This window comes from Tetrao urogallus, assembly GCF_951394365.1.
Source record: "Tetrao urogallus genome assembly, chromosome: 6".
NCBI lineage: Eukaryota > Metazoa > Chordata > Aves > Galliformes > Phasianidae > Tetrao > Tetrao urogallus.
In genome coordinates, this window is record NC_136819.1 from 40,675,850 (window position 1) to 40,698,910 (window position 23,061).

At 36.7% G+C, this 23,061-nt stretch overlaps 1 protein-coding gene across 8 annotated transcripts in view; it reads left to right on the top strand.

Moving 5' to 3' along the window:
* The window catches only part of NRXN3 (neurexin 3), a gene marked incomplete at both ends in the record, with an annotated part of 895,090 nt that extends 875,228 nt beyond the window's left edge, over positions 1-19,862 (top strand). For 5 of the 8 annotated variants that reach the window (XM_079537660.1, XM_079537663.1, XM_079537662.1 and 2 more), the window contains one exon: positions 19,561-19,862. In XM_079537660.1, the coding sequence (XP_079393786.1) occupies positions 19,561-19,862 (302 nt within the window). Of the gene's footprint in view, positions 1-18,936 lie in introns of all 8 variants that reach the window. The other 3 variants (XM_079537661.1, XM_079537666.1, XM_079537667.1) reach the window with 1 other exon arrangement.
* Between the last annotated feature and the right edge of the window lie 3,199 nt (positions 19,863-23,061).

Below are 23,061 nucleotides of genomic sequence, written 5' to 3' on the forward strand. Positions count from 1 at the left end.
GGAGGATTTGTAGGATGTGTAACAGAGGATGGAAGTTTATTACTGAGCTTAAAAGAAAGATTGTGTTTGCAAAACAGGAGGAAATATTTCTGAAAAAAAAAATTATTATTTTAACAAATATGGATTTTTGTAATGAAAAGGAGCTATCTCACTTGTGGCTATACCTGAGTGCTGTAGATAAGCAAACAATTAAAGTCTTTTCTCTCTTTCACTGACATTTATGTTTGCTTTTAGAGTCTGGTCCACTGGCTTTAGTGGTTTTTTATCCTTCTGGTCCCTGCAGAGCCCATGAGGCACTAGGAGTGAGGCTAGGTTCCAGTCTGTTTCTCACTTCATTGGTGGAATAATTTATACACATCCAGTTTGGAAGTTTAGTTAGTGATATTTCTTTAAAACTATTGAAGGCAATAGGGTAGCTCTGAGGCTGTTAAGGGCACACTTTGACCTACAGACTTTAGTTATGAGTGATGATGATGGGAGACCTGAACGTAATGCTCAGATCCCAAACTGAGTTGGCAGAGAGTTGGTGTGAAGAGTATCTTAAAAAATATTTGATCTATTTCCAGCTTTAAAGTTGAAAATGCTTCCACTGAGATATAATAAGCATGGAACCCCATGGCAGAGTTTTCAAAGTGCTTTTTTTTTTTTTTTTTTTTTTTTTTTTTAAGGGAAAGGTAAATCTGTCAAAGAGCAGAAATAAGTTCTTCTCCAGTTAACCCTGTGTACTGACTCCCTTCCTATGACGACAGAGCATATGCAGCTTTCATCTTACTCCAAAGCCTAGTACATTTATTCTGAATTCTTCCCTTTCTTTGTAGTTATATATTTCAATTGCCCATTAGTTCCCTTTTCCCCTATTTTTCTGCTGATGTTACCACTACTAAATTACATGAAATTTAAATAAGTTAATAATATGAAATTAGGATGGGGTTGCAGTGTGCCAATGGAAGCTCGCAGTTTCTTGCATGGAATAATTAGCCAATAAAAAGCCAAAGACAAAATTATCAAAACATGGGGCATTCCCAGGTTCAGGAATGAGGCACCTGAAAAAATTAAATATTGAGGAAAGTGTCTTCTGCATGCTTAAACATCTGTTTAACATGTTGAAATCAAGTACTTGAGTATTTGGCTTCTGACATGCTTCAATTTTGATGAATAACTCAGTACAGTGGAAGGTAATAGAAATAAGCCCTTACACTTACAATTAAAGCACAATATGCATTGTTTAGGCAGTGGGAATGACTGGTAAGATTGTCAGCTCTCCTTCAGAATACTGTTGGTCCATATGCCTGTCCATGTTTAGCACCCTTTTTCAGAAGGCAAAGAGGGAGCCAAGAAGGCCCAAATGTTTATAGTGAGTGAACTGTGAAACTTTTCTTCTAACTTCAAAACAGTGCTACTACCACAATATGCCAGTAAACCTCAAGGCATTGTGGTTAGAACTTAAATAGCTTTTTAATTCATTCAGAAAGTTTAAATTTGTAGGTTTTGCCAATAGCAGAATTACCCAAATAAAGTGTTTGTTCTTTTAACATAATATTTTCCATTCTATCTCTGTTCTCATTGTGCTGAAGACCATCACTTGCAGTAAGAACATGAATAAGACTTACAAATTCATCAGCAAAAAAAGTTCTTCATGAGAAAATTTTGTAGCTCATACAGATAAAGGAAATTAGAGTCTATGAGAAAGTAATAGACTTTCCTATTAAAATCTGACAGTAAAATATCTTATTTCATAGCAGAGGAAAGCTGAATATGATAAGGGTTTTTTTAGCTTCTATTAATTAACATTCCATCCTATTAGACTTGGCTTGCAGTTAACTTTCATTTCACAGGTATTCATGATTGTTATGCCCCTGTGAATTACAGAATTGTGAAGCTGAGACATGACGGTTAATAGCTATGCAAACTCTTCTTTTAGCTAATTTCCTAACAATAACTTTAAAATTGAAATATTTCAGGCAATGCAATGAGCAGCCACATGGTGAATACAATCAAGTGTATAACTATATATTCCTTTAAATAGTGATTCAAGAGCAATCTGACCAGCAACAGCCTAGGAATATTAGCTGCTTCATTAAAAAAAGCCAAATTATTTCTAGTTAGAAAGAGAACGAATAAACACTTGTGAGAGTGGGATATATTTTACCTTATCAAGGTGTACAGATAAGGGAGAGAGGATGTCAACCCACCTAGCTTACTGGTGAGTAGAATTAATCAGCAGCAGAAGTCAGACATTCTGGATTTTTACCTTAGTGTCTCTGGTGTCCAGCTCCTCCGCTTTATTCACGTACATGCTATCTTTAATGTCCTTCTGAAGTGAGCCCAAGTACGATCATTATCATCAACATTAAATAAGGTTAACTTTTGCAATGACATATTTCTCTTCTAATCCAATCTGTTGTGCAAACAAAGCAAACACGCTTCCCAGACACTTTCTTCCTATAATGCAATCTCTGATAAACAGCTTAAAGCTTTGGCTTGTGAATCACTGTAGAGTTTATTCCAGTCATTCACTGTGTAGAAAAAGAGGATTCAAACTTGCCTGCAGCAGTCTTTCACCACTGTAATCCTGAATTTTCAAAAAGAAATCTGCAAAAACAACTCTCTCTCTTTATGCTCCTGCACTTCCCAGCTAGTACTAAACTTACCCGTAAAAACAAACAAAAAATCCTGCCAAAATTCCATCCCAAAATGCCTGGATCACAGTAGTATCCCCTGTTGTCTTTTCCAAATGATAGACAGAACTAGCTCACATGTTGAAAGCTGCATTACAACCCCTGCAGTGTTTCAGAGCTAGATAGTTCATACATTAGTTAGCACCATTGTATTTTGATGCAACGATAAGTACTGCCTGGTGAAATTGACTTCAAAGCACGGATTATTAGTCATAGCCATTCTGTCTCCAAATACTCCTACTTGAGGTCTCAAGGGGATTTTGGTGATTTTAGTACAATCAAAAGGAAAGAGCATCTCACATTCTATGAACTGATGTGAAAGAACACCACCTAACATACTGCTCAGAATGTTGACATTCCCTTCTTTAGTTTCTTGGAGGAAGAGTTGTGGCTTTAATAATTTCTATTTAATATCATAAATTCTAGATTAAATCTAGATATGATCTATTAAATCATAAAACCTAGATTTTCTACCACTTTCCAGTGGTATTTGTTAGATCCTTTAAGCAGTCTGGTTGGTAGTGATCTTCTCATCAGTAACAGTCTCAGAGCAATAGTAAGGTAACACTTTTCCTTCACAGGTAACAAGGTTTTAAATTGAAGCGCAGCGTACCCGGTATCACTTCATTTTACTGATAATGGGAAATTCAGTTCAGACTTTTCAGCGTGACTGTGAGACAATTCTTTTATTGATTATGAGGAACATTTTGACCTGTACTTGGCTGAGGAGGAGACTGAAGGACTTATCCTCGATACCGGAGTCCCAATGACTCCAGAACAGCAGGTCAAAATTTTTTAATACCTCTTCTCTAATGCATTGCAATTGCAGAAGCTGGCACTTAGTTAACCATTTTTCTCAGCATTCTTCAGGATTTTGTCCAGCCTAGTCAATTCCCTGATAGCATTTAGCACAAAAATACAATTTGGGGCTTGGTTTTTTTCACTTTTGATATGGAAATAACATTACTCCAAGATAAACCAAAACAGAAAGAACATACTTTGACATCCAAAACCCAAAGCACAATAACTTTATGACCAGGCTGTACCTCTGGACCCATCCCTGGTAAAAAGTGCTTTTAAGTCTCTGAGTTACCAGTTTTTCTACATGATTTCCAAGGAAATAGTGTTTTGTCTTTAGATGGAATTTGTTACCATTTCTGATAGCTGAACTTATCCTCATTCATTACGTCCCCATTTTCTTTTACAACTTACAATGCACATTTCGTTAGTCCAGAGTATATATTGTTGAAGGTACTTTTTAAAAGTCTGTAGTAACCATTTCTCATGTATTCTCAGGAATAAAATGAGCCTGCTTTGCGAAAGAGGATAATAATATCTGAGATGATCCTGAATTATTCAGCCATCCAAGAAGTGGACAAGATTTTTCTCTGGTCTTGCCACAAAAAAACAAACAAACAAAAAAAACCAACTCCAAGACAAAAACACAGTAGCTATCTCTGCAAACAAACTGCAAATGCAGGATGTTCTTCATATTGATTTATGCCTGTAAGAAGACCAAGGAATATTAAAATATTAAAAGAGGAGATCTTGAGGGCAGAAGTAGGATCAGTACTTCAGCATTGCAAGAGCTTAAATTGTAAGAGAAACTGTCTTTTAAGAGAGACTTCTAACAGCGTATCTTCTACATTTCTGATATTCTTCACACAAAGCAAGGGAGTCACTGAGTCACTTATGGCTGGATAAACTATAGAAATTGAAAATATAACATGCATATGCTAACAGAGGGATGAACAACATACAAGTGAGTAAAAATATGCACTGAAGATGGTTCCTGTTCATGAATTGACTTCCTGTTAAGGAACCAAAATGCTGAAGTACATTTATGAGTAATTGTGCATAAATGGAGAGGGTAGTAGGAATAAATAATATTGTTAAACTTGCATATTCAACACACACAGAGAATAATGTTGAGTCAACAGTAAGATTAGCTACTAAATAGCATTCATGAAGTATATAGGTCTTTATATGGTTACAAATTAGCTACACATAAGAAAATAATTTTATTCTAGCTAAGTATGTACTGTTTGCATCAAATATTTCAGTATGGTATATCCCCACATACTTCACACTTCTAGTCTCTTTAAGGATTTAGGCTTTCAGACCAGACCCAAGCCTAAGTACTTCCTGAGTTCTAAAATCTATTCATATCTTCTGTAAGTATTCTAAGACATAAATTTTATATACAAATGTAGCCAGCAATCCCTTAAGTAGCATACTTGAGAGTTGTGTTGATTTTTTTCCTGGATACAGGAAGCAGTCTGGATACTGCAGCAATTAGATCAACTTGATGGAAAAGGCATTACAACAGAAGTGTGATGACAGAATGACCTGTAAAGTAGAAAAGCGCTATAATGGAAGTGAAGATGATTGCTCATCCATATCAGAAGATTCTAGGTTCACAAGGGAAAACTTCACCAAAGAGGGACCTCCAAAAAGAGATCCTTCCCCAGATCCTTAAAAGAGGTCTAAGAGAGGTGCAGCCAGGCTCCAGCCCTACCAGTCACCCAAATGAATGAATTGCTTTCACCTCTGTTCCCAGGGCTTACTTTTTCCCCAGGTGCTCAATCAGTGGCTCTGGCTGGGACTCAACAGTTTCCATACAGTTCCAAATGATGGTATTAAATTGTATGACAGTTCAAAATTTCTTGGGTTATAATTATAAGGAAAGAGTTTGGTGGTTGTGCAATATTCACTAGCATTCTAGCAAACTGATGACATGCATTTTCAGCTGATGCTTTGCAGTTGTATACACTGAAGAAAGCAAGAGACACTGAGATTCCTGTGCTGCTTTCTGTCTGTAGGTAAGCAAAAACATATGATCATTTTAGGATGCTATAAATACACAGGAAACATTTGCTACATGGATTTCAGCAGTAGACAGTGAACTATTCCTGCTCTCAGATTATTGGACAGAGTTCTGCTACTGAATTTGTTAGTATGAGGATCTGGTTTGTGGTTGTAAAATCCCTTAGGATTTAGAAAGACTTCTTCCCTCATGACTAACTTTCAGAAGTAAATTAGTATAGCTTACATAAAAAAGTGTAGCTGGGCTGATTACAAATGTTAATCTTCAGTCTTTCAGAAAAGCACTCAGACACTTGTGAGTGGAGAAGAAGGCATAGGATTGGAGGAGAAAGAGAGGAGAAGGTTGAGGAAGGTGCAACAGGAAGGTTGTTGCACAGGAAGAATGCATTCAGGCCAGTGATACTGGATGACTTTCTTAGTTCTGGAAGCATCAAAACACTCTTTGGTTCAGAGTGTGGAAAGATAATAAGCTTACAGTAAATACCTGAAAAATTCTTTGCCTCAAAAAGCTGTGGCAGTTTAGCCCTCTGATTTCCTTAGCTTCTGATACCTGTGTTTTCATATTTATTTCCAGCTCCTTGTTGCTAAGAAGCCCCATTAATTATTAATACCTACACACAAAACCAAATAGGATGGTGTGTGGCACTTTGTCAGTGGTGCCTATGTAGATTTTCTCTTATCACATTACCTTTCTTATTTTTGTAGCTTGATCTACAGCCATAGGCTTAGAGTGAGGGAGGTTTTTGCTAGTACAAATGGCTGGTGAAAGGGAAATGGTACAACAAATTGACTAATTTTTTTAAATCACGATAGCTTGTTCTTAACCAGGCGGTGTGTTTTGTTTATGCAGAAATAATCGAAAATTGGGAAGATTCTTCTCTTCCTTGGTGTGCAGACATATGCCTGAACTTCAGATTTTTGCTGGGCTTTTTTTCCTCTTACCTGTTCGTTTAACATATATTCTTGCTATATTCTAGACAGAGGAGAAAATGCTGCCAACATATCCTGAAGTTAAAAGGAGATGCATAGCTAACAATGATCTTTTTGCTATTTTATAGGTAAAAATTTTAGAGAAAAAATGAAGTTTACAGTTCAGAGAAACTTCTCTATGTGTTTCTTTTCACTGATATTTTCACAATATCAGCTACTTAAAAGTATGTCATTAGTATCCATGCCCAAGTGTATGGCTCTTATTGACCCCAAGAGGGTGCTGCCTGATACAGAAAGTAGCAGCAGTTTGGAAGACCTGGTTGCACTGCAGTGAAATGCATGCTCCTCATCCTAGGTTTGCAATTTTTGCATAGAAAAATACAGAAGGAAAAATATCTCAAATAAGGAGGAACTTTTGATTATATTATTCTGTGCACATAGGCCAGTAGAGAATCCTAGGCATTGACAATGCTGCTGGACAACTAGGTAAGAATCACCTGGTACTGGTGTTTGTTAGTAACAAAATATATTGATAGAGTTGTGTTGCAGTGCACTGAACACAGACAATGTGATGTTCAGTGTGTCAGGTAATGGATGAACCATCAGATGGACGGAGCCTGAGGATAGGGGCAGTCTCAGAGGTTAGCCTGAACTCAGAGACAGTAATGCAGCCCAAGATCCTAATTTATATTTATAGTCTTGATGTGCAACACACAGGGTAGTATTCATTACCTTCACCAGTAGCTCTTGAAAATGAAGCTTGATAACAAAATGTGAGAAAACTTAATTGTGTAATTAAATCTGCTGAACAAGGGACTTGTTGCAAAAATACCTCCTTTTTTTGAACGTGGAATTTTACATTTGAAAAATTCTACTGTCTTGACTCAATCCTTATAAGAGGCCAGTAACTCTTGAAAGTCTGAAAATACAAAAGGCTGCATTAGTTATACATTTAAAACTTTTTTTCTGAGGAATAATTTGCTAGATGTTAAGTAATAAAGTATTGTCTGGCTCATTATTATTATTGTGTGGCTTCATGTGGGAACATTTGGAACTCAATTTTCAAATTGGAACATCTACTTTTGGCTATTATGAGCTGGAGTAATCAAAGGACTTGAGAAGTTTTCTATGTTCAGCAGTAAATGCTGGACCCACATTTTCCAAAACACCATGTTTCTGTTCAAGAGTTTATGTATTGACCAAGTGGGAAAAAATTGCTTAACACTGTTCAAATCTTCTTAATGTTTGTTAGACACAAAAGATTTCCTTTTCAAAATTTTGTCATCTCTTTTAATGTCTCTGGCTCCAATTGTGGTTCTTTACTTCTTTTGATCTTTTAGGCAGTAGAAAGCTTTTTCAGTCTCTCATGCAATGAGTTAGGCATTTATCGTCAGATAGGGCATAAATATTTACTTAAGTGGCCTGACATAGTCTGCACAGTTGGCAACTATACCCCATGCCTTACAGTCTGTTTTGCATCAAAGAGAAGGCATTCAGTTCTAACATGTTGAAGGGGGATATTTCACTGTTCTGAAAATCCAGCTGCAAGTCATGACAAATTTCTGATTAAAATTCAAAGCTGAAATGCCCTTTGTGAAACTTCCTAAGTACAATTAAACCAGATGGCTGAGAATCCTGGTAGGAAGTGGTGTCCAGGGACACTAACTTCGAAATCTGACCGAATAAAAATCCCCACTGAGGTCTGTGTAGCCAGTCTTTTCTGATGCACAAATGAATCCACAAAAGTATCCTATGTAGTCCAATGTTTTGCTTCATATAACCCATGTGTTCTGTCCCTGAGACTACCTTGACCAGGTCTTCTCTTCTTTGGTTGAACTCCTTCCCTTCTTAACATGATTACCAGAGGATGCAGTAGATAGTTCCAGTGCAGTCTTCCAGAATAGGCATAGTACATTCCAGCTGTGCTGGCATTCAGCACAACCTCAGCACTTCCGAAGTAGGAATTAAAGGTATTCTTATACAATTCCTCTCAGAACTAGACACTTTTCAGTAACTGGACTATTTATTTTTTTTGTTATTTATATTTATTACATTTTCCTCCAAATTAATACTGATCTCTCATCTGCTTTAGAGGTACTATTGCCCCTCATGTTAATAGATACTGAAACATCCTACCTGTTTGTTACTACTGTGTTTATAGAAAAGTACCACTGACCATATTTACACAGTAGATTACCCCATTCTTTCCAGATATTTCAAGCTCAAGATAGCCTCCCACTTCCACTGACCAGTGGTATCATGACCTTTAAGATTGATAATGGAGTGATTACATGGGTATTCCTGGTGGAAACCAAGAGTATGTACAGAGCTTTCAGCCCATTTTTCCCATCTCCTGGAGAGATTCAGCATGAACCGGGTCCAAATGTTTGGCTTTTCCTAAAACATCAAGAAAAACAGACTGTTTTCCTAGGACCATGAGTTCCTTTTTAGAAGGACTCTGCTGTCACAGCAGTGATTTTTGTACAAAGTAAATATGGACATCAGATGGGGAAACTGAAAGGAACCCGAGGACCCATCTAGGACAATGAGTTCAAATACGAGTTAGATAGGACTGGGTAGCAATATCTTCTTGAACTGTAAATCCTTTTGTATCACGGCAGCAACTGATCACTCAGTCTTAATGGTAACTTTGGAATGTTTGTCCACCCAAAATCATATAGACTTAGTACCAAATATTACTAACTGTATTGTTTGCAATTTCGAGTTGTCATTTACACCAATGACAAATTTGTTCCTTCAGACAGTTCATACCAAGCTGATACTTAACTCAGTAAGTGGCTCAGTTGACCTAGATTCTGATATCCTATTAGCAGCAGTGGGCTCCCAGCACTGGCCACAGACAGCATGTCTGAATAACTGCTCACCACTGTCAACAAATATTCACTGCAGCAATCACCTTTTCCAGCACAATAGTGTCTATATATAAGAATGAATTCTTCTCCCTTTACTCACATTGATTAGAATTTAGAATAATAAGCCCCATGGCCCCACTCCAGGAGAAAAAATAGCTCATTTTGGAAATACACTAGACAGTAAGGTCCAAAATAATACTGGAGTCTGGAGTCTGGAGTTCTTATGTGTTCTAGTATTTTATAGAAATATAATATCATAGGATAAAATGTATGTCCCAGTATAGCTTAAGACCCTTGTCCCATTCTGACATCACCCAGAAATGCAGAGAACCCGCTGGAATGTGCTTTGCCCTTTCTGGAGAAACATGGAATTATCCTCCCCCCCCCACCCACCAACCTCCCTCCTTCACCCACCCCACTCCTTGCTTGCTGTTGTTTTTCTACTTTCCCTAAATGCAACTTACTTTAAGCATGCATTATTATTAACATCCTACAGTAAAATTAAGCTATTATATAACCCATTTGTCGATCTCAGCCAATTTCTTCTATCTTTTTCTGTGTCTATTTATGACGTACATCCAGACTGCACGTCCTTTTTTTTTTTTTTTTTTCCATGTTTATTTTAAAAAGAAGTGATGAAAAATAAAAGATGTATTAAAAAAAAAAGCAACATTGGAGGGTAGTGGGGTTTTGGCCAACAATTGAAAACAAATTTAAATGAGAGAGGGAGGGAAGGGTAAGAAATCAAATTCTTAAGGAAAAATAAATGTCCAAATGATGAAAGTGCCCCTAGACTGCTTTGTCTGTTCCTTTTCAATGTGTGCATCTGGTTCATTCATCTTTGAAAGTGTGTGGAATATTTTTTTCTTTAAAAATAAAATTTTAAACCCCCACAATCATTCTTATCTCCCTTCTTACTGGGAACAAAGTGCTTTTTCATTTTTGCTTTTTTTTTTAGTATATCTCTATACTAAATACATAGTTATATTTTGATGTATTTCTTTTCAATGTTTGAATTTCTATCTTAGGTTTGGTTTGTTCTAATCTAATAATGAAAAACAAAAACAAAAGAGTTATGAATTGTTTTCTGCAATTTCTCCCTTTAATTCCCTCTTTAAATATGGAACTACTTCACTGTCAGAATCCCACAGCTGTATTTTCGAGATTCTCCAGAGAATCTGAATGCAAAAGTTAAGTTGAGAGTGGGGAAAGGGTGTGCCAACACAGTCATTACATTTGAAACAGTGATTTGATGTGCTCAAGAAATGACTGTCTCATATTACTGAGAGTACTCATATCAATCTGATGGACTTCAGAGATGTGATTCTTAAAAAAGAAAGAAGCTGTGAGTAGCTACAGATGAAGTTGTTCCAATTCCAATGCATAATACTTGTTTCCTGTTTTTTTTTGTTTTATTCTCTGGTTATTATTATTATTATTATTATTATTATTAGTTTATGTATTTTTACTGCTATTTTTAGTAGGAAAAAGTTTAAACTGTTTTTATAATTTGAGAACACTTGATGAAAATGTAAATATTAATACTATAATTATTAATTTTTTGTAACTTGCATGTTGAAGAAGTTGCAGCTTAGGGTTTGTGAGATTGTCAATGTTAGAGTTCTGTTCTTTCTTTTTGTTGATGGGCATGAATATGCTCATTTGTTTTTGTATATTGCCCATCCCTTCCTTACAGCCAGAAGCTCTAATGCTGCTAGATCACTCCGTACCGCCCTTACATGGACATGGCAACTGACTTACACATTCACTCCCATCATCTTCATCTCCTGTGTAGTACACTCATAGATTTTTACAGTCCCACTCCATCCACCCTAGGCATTTTTTCTTCCCATAATTCCCCTCCACTTCCCCTTTCTTTAACATTGTTAAAATTTTATGTGCAGTCATCCATTCCTTAAAACACACACACACAAAAATTATAGAAAAAAAGAAAATGTTTAAAAAAATATATATCAAATTGACCAAAAAGGCAAAAAGAGCAACAAACTTTGCTTTTCAAAAAGCATTATATATAGAGATATGCAAACAAGCAGAAGTAAATTCTATAAAATGTACAGGATTTTTCAAGTGTAATATGCTAACAACTTTACATAAGATAAAAAAAAAAAAAAATTACAACCAAAAACAGCAGGAAAAAAAAAGTTTGAATTTGTTAAGGTGCAAGATTTTTTTCTTTTCATGTTATGTGGTGTGGATGTATGTGTTGTTGCCTCCCTGTATCGCCCTTTGTTGTAAAACAATTATATTAAAAAAGAAATAATAAACATTTTGCTAAAAAAAAGTTTTTAAGAAACAACAACGAAAAAAAAAGCAAGTTACAAGAATGTGGCAATGCTACTTGTCCGAGAGCATTCTTACACAACTTTCTTTTGTAAATTTTTCTTTTCATGCCAAAAAACATGCGGGCAATTTGTTGATGTAAGTTGACTGTTATGAAATCAATGTGGTATGCTTTCTAAGTATTTTTATGTATTTTTGATTAGTTTTTTAAAAAAGGTATTTTTTTATTTTCATCGTTTTTTTTTCAGTTCTTTTAGATTTTAACTTTTTTTTTGCTGATAAAGTGATTGACTTATTTTTTTCCTTTCTCTGATCTTGTTGCTGTGGCATTTTTCTTTTCTAGTACATGATTTTGTTTTGGGAAAAGTATACAAATTCACTTATTTATTTTTAAATCAATTTGTATTTGCTTTTATGTTATGTGCTCTTTGTGTATTGTCTATTACCGGATTGCATTCTACATAGGAGGGGGTAAAGGAACCTGTGGTAGTTTGCTCCTGTTTTTTATCAGTCTGTCTCTCTAGCTTTCTTTCCCCTTTCCCTTTCCCAAAATGAATCACCAGTAAAGCTACTTTCTTTTAAAATACTTAAATTGTATGTAGTCCAATGCTGTAGTTTTCATTTCAAAGGAAAGCCGATGAGACTTCTCAAGCATTTCAGTAGCTCTCAAGGTCTTCTTATTGCAGTTCTACATCTTTCCTATGTAATTCTAATGAAAGTGTTTTATTTCTATTAATTTTCTGATTGCTGATTATCTGCCCAATGTCCAATCTAACTGATACTCTCAAGTGTACTCTTCCAAGGTAAACACACTCATCATATTGTGACTAGAATCAAGCTTGCTAGTATCTTCCAGAAAATTTACATTTGAGAAATACTTCCCTGCTGAAAACCATGTTCAGAAAATTTCAGAAGAGGTTTGGGTTGATTTCTTTAAACAAAAATGAGCTTTTAGTAAAAGTAAAAAAGGTTGTATTCTTTTATAAGCATGCACGTTTTTAGCATTCCTGCATCTTAACACTGTACTTAGAAGGTATCTTAGGTTCAACTCGCAAGTCCCTTAAACGACTGATGGTGAAAACAGAACAAATCATTTGACCAAGTAGGAAGCTGTCACCAATTAATCATGAGAGTTCAAACTAATAATGGGAGATGGACAAGGTCATGTTCCAGTTGATTCAAAGCAACTCAGTGTCTGGCACCCAAATACTTTTGCTCTGAAATCCTGCCTGCAAAAATGATCAACTCCACTGCAGGAAGTACAGCTTTAATCACTCTGAGTGCACCAGAAGAAGATATTTGAGGTGAAATGTTGCAGTATTCCACTATGGGAAAGATTTTTCTCTCTACTACTGACCGTCAATTGCACTTAAATCACTGCAAAGGTAGAAAATAATATTAAGAAGGTTCATCTACTAGGCTTTGTGTTAGCATTGCTTTTCCTGTGAATATTTTCCCCTTCTCATTCTCAGAGAGCTCAAAGGAGAATTAAGTAAAACACCATTAGATTGAAGTTTATGAACTCAGTAATTTAATAAGAAATTATTGGCACTGATATTGCTTTGATTCAGAGGGGAAAAGGTAAGGAATTGTTTTCTATGACAAGTATGTCATACTAAAAACATTCAAATTTCAGAGGAACATCATAAGAATAAAATGCAAATTATGAACTTTGGCTGCAGAATTTGGATGTAATATAAAAGCTCTTCAAACACAGCTGGAAAAGAAAGAGACATTAAGGGTGTGTCCCTTATCAACACCACTCAAGATTTCATCTTTGTGTGCCCATTATACTCTTATCAGTCTTCTTCCTGAGTCTCCAGTTAAGCAGTTGTGGCTGTGAAGATGAAAGCTGGCAGCTGCTACAGTTTTTCAGTTTTTATTTTTCCCTTTTTTAGTGCCCTCTGCATTCATGACTCACCCACAACATCCTTACAGTTCATAAGGCTTCTATTAAATTTTTAACACACTGTGTTTTCCAGTGGCAGAGAACTCTTACTGGAGATCAACCCCAGAGGTATGAATTATATATCTATAAATATACTCATACAGAAAAAGCAGGGCAGCTTCAAGGCTAAAGTAGACCTTTTATATCCCCAGTGATCTTGGTAGTTTGAAGAAAAGCACAACTCTGTGAAAATTGTGTATGTGATAGATTTAAGGGCTCACTTTTAAGGAATATACGAAAACACTGTGTTTGTTTCATGATGTGAAAAGGGCAAGAGAAGGATAGGGCTGTTTGGTACAAGGGTTCCTACCTCACAGACCTCATTTCTCACAGTGCTGCTACTCCTTTGCTATTCATTAACATTTTTGTAATGCTGCTGTTGATGGGCAAACTAATTTAGTATCTTACCCACTGCAGAGGAAACCACTTTATAGGTTTCCCTTCCATTTAATTCTTGTCAAAATAAGCTTTTAAAAAACTTATTTCTTAAGGGGAACTACCTGCTCCCTGCCTGGGAGAGAAAGCAGAGGTCTGAAAAGTCCCTGTGAAATCTTTGGAATTCAAAAGCAATCCTGACAGCATACCACTAACTGGTGCTCAGCAGCCAGCAGTAGAAAGGAGTGAAAGAAACCTGTAACTACCAGAGAACAGTCTATATCATCCACAGAGTCAAAATCTCATATGAATATTTGTTTGGAATCCAAGGCCCAAATTCACATAGCAATATGAAACCCTAAACCTGCCTCAACCTTACCTTCCAGTCATCAAGCAAGGTGTTTCAGAGCCTCCTTCTTAGTTTTACCCAGAGACTCAAATCTTTAAAGCATAGAATCAGAGAATCACAGAATCGTAGAATCACTCAGGTTGGAAAAGACCTTAAAGATCATCCACAAGTCCAACCACAACCTAACCATACTATCCTAACTCCAACAACCCTCTGCTAAATCACATCCCTGAGCACTACATCCAAACCATTTTTAAACCCATCCATGGATGGTGACTCAACCACCTCCCTGGGGAGCCTATTCCAGTGCTTAACAACCTTTCTGTAAAGAAGTGTTTCCAGATATCCAACCTAAACTTAGCTTGGCACAACTTGAGGTCATTTCCCCTCATCCTGTCACCTGTCACCAGTGAGAAGAGACCAGCCCCGCTCTCACTGTAAGCACCTTATAGATATAGAAAGAGAGCAGTGAGGTCTCCCTCAGCCTCCTTTCCCCAGACTGAACAGCCCCAGTTCCTTCAGTCTCTCCTCATAGGGCACATTCTCCAAGCCCTTCACAAGCCTTGTTTCCCTTCTTTGGACGTGCTCCAGCACCTCAATGTCCTTTCTGTACTGAGGTGCCCAAAACTGAACACAGTACTTGAGGTGAAGTCTCACCAATGCCAAATACAGAAGCAGGATTACTTCCCTAGTCCTGCTCACCACACCATGCCTGATACAAGCCAGGATGCCATAGGCCTTCTTGGCCACCTGAGCACAATGCTGGCTCGTACTCAGCCGATTGTCCATCAGTACACCAAGGTCCCTTTCCATCAGGCAGCTTTCCAGCCACTCCTCCCCAGGCCTGTAGAATTGTCTTGGGGTTGTTGTGACTAAAATGCAGGACGTGACACTTGACCCTTTTGAAACTCATACAATTAAAAAAGCATTTGTCTTAAAGCTACTTGTCTTTCACAGCCAACCTTTCAGAGTCAGATAATCCTTTATGAAGAGACTTGGCAATGATGTTGCACTTTGTCTTTTAAAGCTTTCAGAGCTTACCTTTAAAGCAACCTGGAGCCCTGGGCAAGAGGCACCAATTCTCCATCAAAGGGTTCACTGGCTCTAAGCAGTTTCCTGTTGTCTCATCTGTCACTCTGTGAGCCTCCATGGCCCCCCCTGCATGCACTCTCATCATCTGCCTATCATCGCACTCCCTCTTGTGTTTCTTACAAGTAGAAATGTAGTATCAGTAACACAGTTGTTTCGAAGTACAGTAAGAAAATTTGCACTTGTAATCATGTTTCTCACAGTTTCCATGGAGCTTTTCACAATTCACATGTGCTGTCATCCTTACATAGCACTTTTTTCTTCTTTTTTTTAGACTGAGAGGCATTTTCACCATGTCATCTTACAGGATGCTGCTCTATAAACTATAAACCAGATACCCCAAGAAGTGTTCATTGTCTATGTGTACTATTAGACATATAAGTTCTATCTAACTATGAGATTTGCATAGGTGCCTAGCATACCAACAAAACAGTGCCCACATTTGGCATTTACAGAGTGCTTTTTCCAAGTTACTTTCTTCAACGTGTCTCACAGTTTTTCCCATTGCAAACAAAGAAAAAACAAACATTCAAACCATCACCACCACACTTAAAGCCATCTACTAGTTATTCCCCTGAAATATGCTATCTTAAGTAGATATACCAAATGAACTCCTTAACGGAGAATGATTACTAATTAAGGACTTTTAATAGCCTATTTCCTTAGTGTATAAGCAAAAATTGTATGGTTTGTTGGGCGCAGGAATGAAGCTAGAGACGAAATTAAATAGTTGTAAGTTAAAGTTCATCCAGTCTTCCTGGTATGAAAGATATTTCTCTTCTTCCATCCAACGTGAAATTAAAAGTCTGTAAAACTCATTCTTGATTCAGTCCTGTTATTCCACCAGACTTGCTGAATGAAAAAAAGTTTTGATCTGGTCTCCTTCAGTTATGTGACACATCACTTGTCTTAGCAACCCAATCAACTTTCCTTGACATTTCAGGATGACTATGATGGCAGCAGCCTTTATCATTGACTCAAGTCCTTAACAGAAAATAAATAAATAAATAAATATTTAAAAAACCAAACCAAACAAACAAAAAACCCACAACTGTAGAACTATTACCTGCTTTTAAGGCAAGGCTCAAGGCTTACTGGGAGAAAAAGAAAGATTTTCATACTAAATATGAGATGTTTCTGATTCCTCTGATGAAATTAATTGTAAATAGGACAAGAATAATTCATTTTTAGAAGAAAACTGCCGAAAATATTGCCCCAGTGTGTGGCAGATGAGCTGCATACTAAAGTCATGTGCTAATATATTCTAATAACAAAGGTACTTCAAAGCTTTAGATGAACAGCTAAAAGCTGCCAAACTGATTTTTTTTTTCCAACTGGATGCCACAGATGGTGCATGAAATTCACAGATAAATATTGTTGTTTAACAGCAAAACAGCGATCTTAAAAAAAAAGAAAAAAATTCACTTAAAGGGACACTATTTACACCTGCCTTTCAGGAACTTAAATAACACATCCATGCAAGTTGGTTTAATAAGCACTTAAATTATAATATTTTTATTCATTTTTAATTGCAGACTCACAGATGATATTTTCCTCTGAGGTATACTTCCAGATTAGCTTAAGACCACCTGTTTGCATAGATTATATATGCCCCACTCTGACCATGGATAGGGCTTCTGGACATATCTAAATCATATTACATGCTCCAGTTTGCACTGAACAAAAAACAACTCAGATGCGCAAACACAAAATGCTGCATACCCCCTTGGCAGATTAAATTTCTTGCTTTTTCCATATTTTTTGCTATACATATTTCTTCTTTGTCTTTCTGTAAGAGAAGTGGTATGACTATGCTGAGGAAGTTCAAAAAACTAAACGGCACATTCAGGTTGGCCCTTTTTATCTCGTTTTGAAAATCACTTTGCATGCAGGTGTGTTAAGAAGATATGTAAAGTGCCATATTCTTTATTTTAGCCTCATTTCTACCCCGGTATGTGTGAGTTAATTCTGATTGTTTCAATTTATTATACTTTAAGTAAAAGCTGGAATTATTTATTCAGAACCTAAAATTCTTTTTGCATCTCTTTCTTTAAGAACTAGTGAATACAAATTAATTAATGCTTTCCTACAAGTATTTAAATATGACTTGTGCTATTTCCAACAGATCTGGATGACTACTCATTGTATCAAATAAAATCTTCAGTTTATATTTAAATCATCTACCTTAAGTGACTAACCAAAGAGAAATGGCCAAGGGAAAATTCATACACAAACTTTCAAAAGCAATGACCTAAAAACGTGTCAGCAACCTGCATGTTAACAGAAGACTATGCAGTCTCAACTCAGTGAATTAAAGAAATGAATTATACCTCCATATCAGAGTAGAATGCTGGAGTGTTAATTATTTCTAAGGTCAAAAGAGAAAATACACTCATTTTACAAAATACAGACAAATCAAAACTACTCAGCTACGAGTAACAATTTTGCTGTACAGAAGCCAGTCTTAGAAATGACACTCTGGTTTTCTCGTTTCACGTTATACTTCAGTAAGGTACAGAAGTTACAGCTATAGCTAATTTGCACTTCCAGAGTAGGCTATAAGTCTAACTCATGTTTAGTCCTTTGTAGGCACCTAGCTACCATGCTGGGAAAATATATTACTGATATCTATGTATGAAGACTATCAGCAGGTGTGAAGAAATTTCTGTTGGGCAGATTCAAGCACAATTAATTTGGGTCATCCGAGCGCTTATTTAGTTGCATCATCAATCACAATTAATTCTTTTCTTAACTTTTAATCGAATTATACTAAAAGGATATAAAGAAGAACAAAAGCTCAAGATGATATGACATTAGTAGCCCAAGAAGACAAAAGGCAAGGGACATGTCTAATGTAGAACAAAAAGGTAAGATTAAAAAGAAATGAACAAGCTTTGAGTAGAGCTCTGTACCTTCATGGACCCTAGTAAGTACCTGGTTCTTATTCCATATCTATCTTTCATGAATGTTCTCACAATTTAAAAACCAGGCAACAATCAAGAAGAAACGGATGAATGGGAAAGGCCTTAGGGAAAGGCCTTAGAAAATACTACAGAGGGAAAACACACTTGAGTGTCAGAGAAGAAATACCAGTGCTTTCTTAAATGAAAAGAACCAGAGGAGGAAAAACTTAAGATGAACAGTAAAATCCCCCTGAGGATATAGCTGTACTGGTGGTCTGAAATAGTTCATTTTAACAGTCTTGTAACCAGTTGCTCAAGAAAGACCAGTGCCAAAAACTGATGCCCAGAGAGTCACTTGAGAGTATCTTCAAAAGCAAAAATTTGAGTCCCCAAAAATTTGTAGTGTTTCACTCCACAAACCTAGCATAGGCTAGGATAAAAGAAAATGGAACACATGATTGATCAATGCCAGAAGCAGAGTGGGATATAAGAATCAAAGAAACCCCCAAGAAAGTTATTCGTAGTGTAGCTAGGCAGGAAATCTGATCCCTGACACTTATTCATAATGCCCATATCCTTGTACCACCCTTACGAGACTTGAAAATGGTGTCTTGTATCAGTAATGTGTACTAATCTTCTTTTTTTCTTCTCTTTTCCATCCCAGGAGGTGAATTAGTTATTCCTCTACTTGTAGAAGACCCTTTAGATATCCCTCCTATTGCTACTCGTGCACCTTTCATTACACTTCCCCCTACCTTTCGCCCCCTCCTCACCATTATTGAGACCACCAAAGATTCCCTGTCCATGACCTCTGAGGCGGGGTTACCTTGCTTGTCGGACCAAGGCAGCGATGGTTGTGATGATGATGGCTTGGTGATATCTGGGTATGGCTCAGGGGAAACCTTTGACTCTAACCTACCCCCTACTGATGATGAAGATTTTTACACCACCTTCTCCTTGGTAACAGATAAGAGTCTTTCCACTTCAATCTTCGAAGGTGGCTACAAAGCACACGCACCCAAGTGGGAATCCAAGGACTTTAGACCTAACAAAGTCTCCGAAACTGGTAGGACTACTACCACGTCTTTGTCCCCTGAGCTGATCCGCTCCACAGCTTCGTCCTCGACTGGGATGGTACCCAAATTGCCAGCCGGCAAAATGAATAACCGTGAGCTCAAACCCCAGCCTGACATAGTCTTGCTTCCGTTGCCCACTGCCTATGAGCTAGACAGCACAAAGCTGAAGAGCCCGCTAATCACTTCCCCCATGTTCCGTAATGTGCCCACAGCAAACCCCACGGAGCCAGGAATCAGACGGGTTCCGGGGGCCTCAGAGGTGGTCCGCGAGTCGAGCAGCACAACGGGGATGGTCGTCGGCATTGTGGCTGCTGCCGCCCTCTGCATCCTCATCCTCCTGTACGCCATGTACAAGTACAGGAACAGGGACGAGGGGTCCTATCAGGTGGACGAGACGCGAAACTACATCAGCAACTCAGCCCAGAGCAACGGCACGCTCATGAAGGAGAAGCAGCAGAGCTCAAAGAGTGGCCACAAGAAACAGAAAAACAAGGACAAAGAGTATTATGTGTAAAAAAGAATACTTATTTATATATAAATATATAAATACTTAATGAGATTTAACTATCAGAATCATTGCAGTGAACGAGATTAGGAGATATCGTTTGTGGGAAAAAGTATTGGGAAAAAAAATATCAGCAGTGACTGTTAATGTCTCAGTCATCACTTGGAGTCAGCAAACTCTGCCCTAATGTATTATAAAGCACACTTAGCGTTCTGGAGATGGCGCATACAGCTCTGCCCTGTTAGTGAACTTGGACGTCTCCAAATCTCCTCCTCCGCTGAACTTTCTGCAAAAGTAGAAGACTTCATGGCTTACTTGTTTCATATCTCCAAGTGAGTCTTTAACAATGTTCGTGATTCCTGACTGTATCAATAATTTTGCAGTTTAGTTATTTAAAAAAAAAAAAAAAGAAAGAAAGAAAGAAAAAGAAAAAGAAAAAAATGCAAACATTATTAAACAACAAAAAAAATATCTAACAAACTGATCTGGCTGTGTCCAGCACACCTAATTTTTTTGAGATTGGAGGAGGGGAATAAAAGATTTTGGAGATTGTTGGATTTTGATTTGGTTTGGTTTCTTGGGTTGTTTTATTTTTGATTTTGTTTACTTTTGGGTGTGGGAGGAAAGGGTTGAGAGGAATGTTGTGGGGGTGGGGAGCATGATATGTGTTGAGAAGAAATCTCGGAAAAAAAATCCATAATAAATAAAGAGAGACTATTGCCATATATGAACTCAAAAGCTACTCATGGTGTTTACTCTGCATATCTGGTTGTGTTGTCTCTAGAAACCGTCGTCTTGCAGTAAGTTATTTGCTAACAATGCAGTGAAAGTATGTGATGGGTGCTGATGAAGAAAATTATGGAGAGCTGGTCCCCTTGGATCTGCCACCAGGATTTGCAAATGAACTGAAGAATAGATGGGTTTGGGTCTGTTCTGATCAGAATCATTGGAAATATTTGAGAATATCACTTAGTATGCGTTAGCACAGCCAAACTACTGTTAAAAGGATTTGAAGATTCAAAAAAAAGGATGCTTAAGAAACAGTTAGTCATTCTGAGCTAAATATACCATGCAAAAATAAAGGAGCCTTCCTCCAGGTTCTAGTTCTGTGACTGACTGCAATGCATGCAAAAAAAATAAAAAATCAGTTTAATAAAGAGATCAGAAAGACACCACTGGAGTTCAACTTGTGATAAGACCCATAAAATGTATGAAAAGTTAACCACTTGTAAAAGAATGCAAAAATGTATAGTTTTTTTTTTTTTGACATGAAACTGTTTTTCATATGTAATACTTTAATTTTGTAGCTTGACATTTCAGATCATGTCTTTCCATTTACCCTATTCTCTCTTTTCCTTCTCTTTTATATAAAAGAAAATAAAGCTGCTGTGACACACAAAATAATAAAGAAAAAGGAATTTAATAATATTATATATATATACACACAGATATATTTATCATGGTATGTTTGATGGGACGACTGGAACAGAAGTTCTGTTATGGTCTTAATGTGGAATAAGAATGTTCTTGAAGAACAGAGTAAAAAGAAACAGAAAACAAAAGCAAACCGTAAGATGTGAAGAAAGCGTGTGTTTTAGCTTTGTCACAGTTACCTGTGTCAAGAAAAAATACCTGAAAGTTTGTTTACATATTTTACTACTATTTTTTTTTGCTAGTATAATTTCTATATGAATACCCTGAAGGTGTATATACTGTTTTATGGTTAAATTGGGAATGTCTTTTGTTTTTAACTGATTTAATTTGGTTGTTTGGTTCCTACATTTTCCCAGTTACTGTGAAAAGGATTACTTACTGTATAGAAAAACAGCCAGGTGGTTTGATGGCCATGCCTGTCACATACAAAAAGAAAAAAAAAAAAAAAAAGAGCAAATGAGGGAGAAAGAGAGAAAACCAACAAAAAACAAGATGGATTGAGAACTCTGAAATATCAGAAATGTACACTTTTTCTGTATACAGATGAAAACTAATCAGCTGTTTAGGTTTAGGAATCTACTCTTGCTGGTGTTCATAAGTCGCATGAATATTTGACTTTGAAGAAGTGTCATCAAATACACACACGCACATGGGAACTTAAATTCAAAGAAACAGCCTTCTCAAACACTTAGAGAAGCCGCTTTCATGTTAACAAATATTTTCAGTGTGTATGTGTGCGTGGTGCGTGTGCGTGAGAGGTTGAGCCTTTTTTTCCTTTTTTATTTTTTATACTAAAAAGAAAAAAAAGACAGGTTTTAAAAAGGTATGAAAGCACGATTTTAGATGATTTAACTGGCCAAAACTATATAGAGTTGATTATATCTTGATGTCTGTAAAAGATTGCTGTTCTTGGAGTCTTGGAGTCTTGTGAAATGATTTCCTTTCTTCCTTTCCTTTTTGCTTTCCTTTTTTAAGTTAAGAGGAAAAAAAACAATTACACTTTCCTTTTTTTGTGTAAGTTTCTATTGGACATTTTTGGGGAACATGTGCATTCCTGTATGTGGGCTTCTACCATATCCCTGTTGCTTTATGAACAATCTTAAGAATTTTTCTTTGAGTTATTGTGATGTTATTGCTTTTTTCACCGTTCTTTTTCTTCCTTTTTGATTCTTTTTCTTTTCTTATTTGCATTTTGTTTAAAGATACGCTTAGCAATAAAATGTTCTTCCCAAAGCCCTGGATGTTGCTGGGTTTTTATTTCCAAAAGACTTATGGGAAATTCCAACCCTTTAAATAGGAAAAGCATTCTCTAATGCAAGTATCCCACGAGTGTCTCATCAATAGATTACAAAATCATGCTTGTTATTCTTTCTTTAATCCAATGAATCTTAATTCTTTCCTTTACAAGGCATAAATTCAACTTGAGAACAGATTCTACTTCATACCACTCCCAGTCATCACGACACTGTGTAAAAGAGTAGTTTTAGAGCAGATCTTATTTCCTCTTTTTTTTTTTTTTTGTTCTTGTTCTAACATTTGCATGGGCGAGAATATTCATGCACATACATTTTTCATTCAGCTACATTCAGTTTCTTTTGTGAATCATATTCTAACATCTTACAGATCCCTCACAAGGCTCTAAACCAGAAGTTCCTGTCTAAACTTCTCTCCATATTTGTCCCTCTCCTAAAATCATAACATTCATTGGTGATGAGTGGTACCTAATATTTGCAGTACTGTAACAGTCGCTTGGCATGAGGAAGATCTAGGTGAT